Source organism: Sciurus vulgaris, assembly GCF_902686455.1.
Source record: "Sciurus vulgaris genome assembly, chromosome: 18".
NCBI lineage: Eukaryota > Metazoa > Chordata > Mammalia > Rodentia > Sciuridae > Sciurus > Sciurus vulgaris.
In genome coordinates this window covers 33388492-33394833 of record NC_136479.1, presented here as the reverse complement: position 1 = coordinate 33394833, position 6342 = coordinate 33388492, and the positions used below count along the sequence as shown (strand labels likewise).

The window sequence follows — 6342 nt, the reverse complement described above, 5'->3', positions numbered from 1 at the left end:
TCGTTTTATTTTGTACTTATTCAGCTATTTATTGAGCATTCCCTGTGGGCCTGTGCTAGGTGCTGGGTGGACAAGATAGTCTCTGCCCTCATGGAACTTACATTCCACTGTGTTCTAGAGCCCTGTGGGTCAAGGTGAAAAGAATCTGAAAGTCACTAACTACCCATCAGTGCACAGAACCCTAAGGCCCATGGATTTAGCAGCATGGGACCTTGCTCCTCGGCTAACTTCTCACTGCCTGTGACCCCAGGTGGTGGCAGCTTTTCCCACTCAGGCACACCCAGAGGATGGCTGAGCTAAATAATATTTGAAAGTCTGCACCCTGCAAGTAGTGGAACAATAGCTTTTCTTTACGTTCCCATTGGTAGTGTCTGCTGTGACTATGAACCCAGTCTCTGGGCATGGATTAACTGATTCAGTTCTCTGTCCTCTTGCATTATAAGGACCAGCAGAGGCCCTAGAAGCCCTAGTACTAGTTGCGAGTTTGTTGCAGACAGTGAAGTCACTTAGCCTCCAAAGTCCTAGATTTATGTGTGTATATACATATGTACTGGGACTGAACCCAGGGTCGCTGTACCACTGAGTTACATCCTCAGTCCTTTTTATTTTTTATTTTGAGACAGGGTCTCGCTAAGTTTTGAGGTACTCGCTGAGTTGCCGAGGCTGGCCTCGAACTTGCAGCCCTCCTGCCTCAGCCGCCCTGTCACCACGCTGGGCAGAGTCTTAGATTTCTGCAGAGCGGATGGCAGGAAAACGATTTGCCCTCTTCGTGGTTCGAGGCTGCGGGGACAGGTCGGAGTGTGTGCACTAGCGCCCCCTCCGGCCGACTGCACGAGGAGGGGCGGAGGGGCGGGGCCTCGCCCAGTCGGGGGCCGCATCCGCCGAAAGCCGGAAGTGCCTCTCCGCCCCTGCCACTAGACCATGGAGACTGTGTCACAGTAGAGTCCGGTGTGAGGATTGCGGGGGCAGTGGCCATGGAGGCCGTGCTGAACGAGCTGGTGTCTGTGGATGATCTGATGGTGAGGCCTGGCCCCGAGGGAGGTAGAGGGAAACGTCGGAGGGCGGGTCCTGAGGAGAACAGGGCAGAGGCTAAACCCTCTCTCCGGCGTCTGCGTCGCCGAAGGAAGCCGAACTACGGCTCCCGGCAGCCTCTGCGGCACCCAGCTCCTGCTCCGAATCGCTCTTTGTCCCAGAGGCTGATGGGAGTTGTAGTTCTTGAGTCTCCTCACCTCAGACATAGGCCTGGAGTCTGACGATGGAAAGGGTGACAGTTTATGAGTTCGTGCAGAGTTGTAGCTCAGGATGCTCCTTCGGTGGCGGGGGAATACAAGGACTCTCATAAGCTTTAACACTGAATCCAGCATGGGGCTAAGTTCACAGGGTGCCAGATCTCAATCTTTGTATCTCTAGGAGATAAGCGCCGTTTTTAATCCTGTTTTGTAAATAGGATAAGGTCCAGTCCCGGCAGGGCGGGGCAGCGTGGGGCCAGCAGCCTCAGGCTAGGAGTGCGTAGGCTGTTGGGCAGTTCGGACAGTGTGTTTACTGTTCAGCCGCTTGGGGTCAGCTGCTCCTGGAGCGGTGCCTGGAGCTGCCACCAGGTGGCATCTCCACTAGATACCAGTGGGGGGTGGGGTAGAGGAAGGGGCTCTCCCTCCGGGGACGTCGTCCAGCAGCCCAGAGAGCACAGTACTTGGATCATGGGGTGGAGATGGCAGAAGCTGGGGTGCTAGGTACCAAGACCTGCGAGAGAAAAGAGGCAGGGACAGGAAGATGGAGTGGAACTGGGACATGGGCAGCAGGTCCAGATGGAGTGGGGTGACACCCTTGATTTTTAAGTGATTCCTCTCCCCTCTCATGGCAGAAGTTTGAAAAGAAATTTCAGTCTGAGAAGGCAGCAGGCTCGGTGTCCAAAGGCACGCAGTTTGAGTATGCCTGGTGCTTAGTGCGGAGCAAGTACAACGACGACATCCGGAAAGGCATCGCGCTCCTCGAGGGTGAGGCACTGGGCCGCTGTCACTGTGCGCTGCGGCATCGGTCTACCCTTCTCTACTGCCGTTGGCCCCGTTTGCCCCCTTTGTCCCAGCACTGGGATTCTTTGCATCATGGGACTTACCTTCCAGTACAGTCACTTCATAGTAATTTCTAGTAAATGCACCGCAGCAGAGGGCTACACAGTTGGCCCTCCTTGTTGTGGTTCCACATCCATGGATTCATCCAGATCAAACATTTGAGATAAAAACAAAGCAACAAAAATGTTTGCTGAACATGTACGGACCTTTTTTACTTGCCATTGTTCCTGAAACAATACAGTATACCAACTATTTATGTGTGTTAAATATCATAAGTACCTAGAGATAATTTAAAGTACATGGGACATGTGTAGGTTTTATGTAAATATTACAATTTATGTAAGGAACTTTAGCATCTGTGAGTTTGGGAATCTGATGGGGCTCCTGGAACCAATCCCCCAAGAATAACATGGGACAGACAACTTGACCAGTAAAGGATGCTTGTTGTAGATCTGTAAACTGAGTCTTTCTTTTTTTTTCTTTAATATTTTTCAGATGTTGATAGTGATAGGCCTTTATTTTATTCATTTATTTATGTGGTGCTAAGAATTGAACTCAGTGCCTCAACACATGCTAGGCAAACACTCAACCACTGAGCCACAACCCCAGTCCTAAGAGTCTTTTTTTTTGGCAGTACTGGGGATTGAACCCAGGGCCTTGTGCTTGCAAGGCAAGCACTCTACCAATTGAGCTACATCCCCAGCCCCTAAGAGTCTTTCTTAATGCAAAGACTGTCACTCTCTATTTGTCTGTTTGCCCGTTCCGATTGTTCAGGTTTATTCTACACCAAGGCACAGAGGTGGAAGTGGTCGCTGGGCATTGCTAGCGTAGTTGAGGAGACAGTAGACGCTTGACGCTTGGAAAATTTTAAGCACCTGCAGAACTACTTAGTGGCAGATGCTCATGCGTGAGTACAGCCAAGCTTCAGTCCTTTGGGAAGTCACTGAATTGACATGTAGTCAGGTGGGGGTTTTCAAGGGAGGCGAGTTCAAGAGGCGGGAGTGCATACCCTTTTTTTTTTATTTTGGTTCTGGAACTGAACCCAGGAGCACCTCACCACTGAGCCACATCCCCAGCCCTTTTTATTTTTCATTTTGAGATGGGGTCTGGCTAAGTTGCTTAGGGCCTCACCAAGTTGCTGAGGCTGGCTTTGCTCCTGAGTTGCTGGGGTTACAGGCATGTGCCACCACACCCAGCTTTATTTTATTTTTATTTTGATGCAGGGTCTTACTATATTGCTTAGGCCCTGCTAAGCTGCTGAGACTGGCCTTGACTTTGTGATCCTCACACCTCCACCTTGCGAGTCTCTGGGATTGCAAGTGTGTGCCATCACACCGTCAGTTTATAAAAATTTGTTTTAGCAATAATTGAGCAGTAGGTAAGTGCATGGAGTACAGAGGTGCCAGGACTAAGTGGAGCTGCCTTTCAACTGTCCCTGTGCCTTGATTTCCTGTCGGTTCTCACAGATGGACCAGAGTTGACTGTAACATTGATTCCAGGGTGCCCCCACTCATGGTGCCCCAGAGCTCTGGCTGGGAAGCTGAGAGTGACAGCAGCTGACATGGAGGCCCAGGCCCTTCCCAGGATCTTAGAGGGATCTGGAGCATGGCAGTGTCTCTGGGGTGCAGTATTAGGAAAGAAAGACACCATTTCACCCTCTTCTCTCTGCCTCCCCAGAACTGCTGCCCAAAGGGAGCAAAGAGGAGCAGCGGGATTATGTCTTCTACCTGGCTGTGGGGAACTACCGGCTCAAGGTAAGGCCGCAGGGCCCCTCCTTCCCACCCACCTTTCTTCCCGTGGTGGAGCCCTGAGCCTCCAGAAGACTGAAAAAGGCAGTAGGCTGGGAGTGGTGTCAGGTCACCCAGGCAAGTTGATACCAGGACAGTTTTCAGAGGGATCAGGTGCCAAGGGTGTGGGGACCAAGGTGACGTCAAGATTGGGGTGTAGCCTCAGGCTTGGGCTGTTATCTCCCCTGGCTTATCACCCCAACACAGTTGGGTTGTTTGTGGACTCTACTCCATCGGGTGGGGCTGGGGAGAGTGGGGAGGTTGAGGAAGGAGACCGGGCTGGAGGAGGGAAGGCCCCTCCCCGCAGGAGGGGTGCTGGAGTCGCGGGGTGCCTGTGACAAGCAGGTACATTTCCCCGAGTGCAGGAGTATGAAAAGGCGCTGAAGTACGTGCGCGGGCTGCTGCAGACGGAGCCCCAGAACAACCAGGCCAAGGAGCTGGAACGGCTCATCGACAAGGCCATGAAGAAAGGTGAACGTCTCGCCTGGCTAGGGCCTTTTCCTTCCTGGGGCCTCCCCCGCGGAGAGTCCGTAAGGACCCCTCCAAGCAGCCACTCCCCACCAAGAGCCTGCACCCCCAACTCCAGCAAGATGCGCATGTCTTCTGTGGAGCTACAGGGCCAGGGAGGTCGCGGCCGGGGTCGTTGTGGGCTGGCCAAGCTCTGACAGCCTCCTCCTCCTTTTCCATTCCCTAGATGGACTAGTGGGCATGGCCATCGTCGGAGGCATGGCCCTGGGTGTGGCAGGACTGGCTGGACTCATCGGGCTTGCTGTGTCCAAGTCCAAATCCTGAAGGAGAGCACACCCGCTCCTCTGCCCAGGGCACCGGGAGCTGTGATGGACATTCAGCAGGGCCCGTCCATCCTCGCAGGCCTTCCCTGTTCTTCCCTCGAGTCCTTGTCATCGTCCTCTGTGGCCTTCAACCCTGTCTCCCCAGACCTGTTGTTCAGCCCCAAGTCATGTGCCACTTATGAGTGTAAATAAAACTGGGCTGTGGCTTGGGAACCTCGGTGCCTGTGTTGAGGGAGGGGGCTCACTGTGCAGAGTGGGGCTCATGCGAGGCCCTTCCTGCCCTGCGCCCTCTTGCTCTTGCCCTCCAGGCCCATATGGGGGTCTCCTTTGTCCACTGAGCAGTCCAGTCCACACCCTTCCTTCCTCCCCTCCCCTGAAGCCATGTCCTTGAGCAGCAGCAGACAGCACAGGACATGGCCTTTCCGTGGCCCCAGAATCCTGGGAGAAAGCCGCCAGCAGCGGGAAGGGCATCCGAGGGGAAGGCTGGGATTTACGACTCTGGTCTCCTCTGACCCACTCAGCTGCCTCTCAGCACGCGGACTTTTCCACTGCGGGGCCCCCACGGGCTTCCTCCACAACCTCCGCCCTTCCCTCCCTTTGTCTTCCTGCGCCTCCCCTTCCTCCTTACCCCATCCTTCTCCTTAGGGAAAGGGGGGCCCTGGTGGAGAGGAAGCTCGCTTGGCATGGAGGAGGCAGGGGCTTGCGGGGAGGCTCGGGGCACAGAGTCCCAGTCCCATGGAACAGGAGCCCAGGCTCCACCCAACCCAGTTTGCCCCACGCCCCACGGTGCCAGGCTCCGCGTGGGCCTGTGCTGCTGCCTGCATACTTCTCGTTCCATAGCCCCCGCCAGGCCAGCTGGGTTGGGGAGGAGGCACCTGAGGGAGTAGGAGGACCTGGCGCGGGAAAGGGGCACAGGGCATGCACCTCCAGGCCAGCAGTGTCCCTTCTGCCTGGGACTGAACCACTTGTCAGGAGTGGACTAGAGCTATCAAAACCCAGGCCTCGGAGCAGGTGCTGCCTGGCTTGAGGTGGGAACTCAAGGGGTTTTGATCCATCGTAATTGAGTTGGTGATAGTTCCTGGTAACTCTCAATTGCTAGGAGAGATTAGCCACAGGATCATGTCCTGGGCCTGTGATCTGCCTCTTGGGGCCCCTTGGCAGCAGGATCAAACTCGATGCCGAGAGTCAAAGGTCAGCCCAAAAGGGGAAATTCAAGTTCAGGAAGTTTGGAGGAGAGTAACTGCTGGCCTCACCTCGGTCCTGCAGCCCTCAGATCTGAGATGGTCCCCAGGCACGCAGCAGTTGGTGTGTGTGGGGAGCTGTGACCTGTGGTCCGTTCTTAATACAGCTACAAAGCCAGCAGCAGGGTCTCCAGCCGAAACTCGCCTAGTGGAGCTGACACCTCGACCCCAGCTGCTTTGGTGACGGTGGGTGGGCTGGACCCCAGAGCAGCTGCTCTCTCCCACTGCCTTCCCCTTCATCTTCGGAGGCACAGGTGTCCCCACCCCTAGGCCTTCGTGGTGGTGGTTCTCCCTATGCAGAGGGAGCAGCAGCTCTGTCCCCGATCCTCCACGGACGGCACGTCAGGGTTCACTCTGCCCCTTGTCGGGCTCCTGTCTCAGTCACCTCTTCTCTCCTTGCCCCTTTTCCATCCTCTGGCCTCAGATGAAAGCTGAGTCAGAGAGAGCTGCTTCC

At 55.1% G+C, this 6342-nt stretch overlaps 1 protein-coding gene across 1 annotated transcript; it reads left to right on the top strand.

Moving 5' to 3' along the window:
* The first annotated feature begins 860 nt into the window (after positions 1-860).
* FIS1 (fission, mitochondrial 1) lies at positions 861-4860 on the top strand. The gene is made up of 5 exons (XM_079121835.1): positions 861-1019; positions 1862-1994; positions 3747-3823; positions 4222-4327; positions 4551-4860. The coding sequence occupies exons 1-5, from the start codon at positions 975-977 to the stop codon at positions 4646-4648; spliced, it is 459 nt and encodes a 152-aa protein (XP_078977961.1). The 5' UTR covers positions 861-974; the 3' UTR covers positions 4649-4860.
* Positions 4861-6342: the final 1482 nt, after the last annotated feature.

Bases quoted from the DNA above. Each gene is read 5' to 3' on its own strand.
- FIS1 (XM_079121835.1), top strand. From the start codon at position 975: ATGGAGGCCGTGCTGAACGAGCTGGTGTCTGTGGATGATCTGATG. The intron at 1,020-1,861 runs GTGAGGCCTGGC...CTCTCATGGCAG, and splicing joins TGTCTGTGGATGATCTGATG to AAGTTTGAAAAGAAATTTCA. The intron at 4,328-4,550 runs GTGAACGTCTCG...TCCATTCCCTAG, and splicing joins CGACAAGGCCATGAAGAAAG to ATGGACTAGTGGGCATGGCC.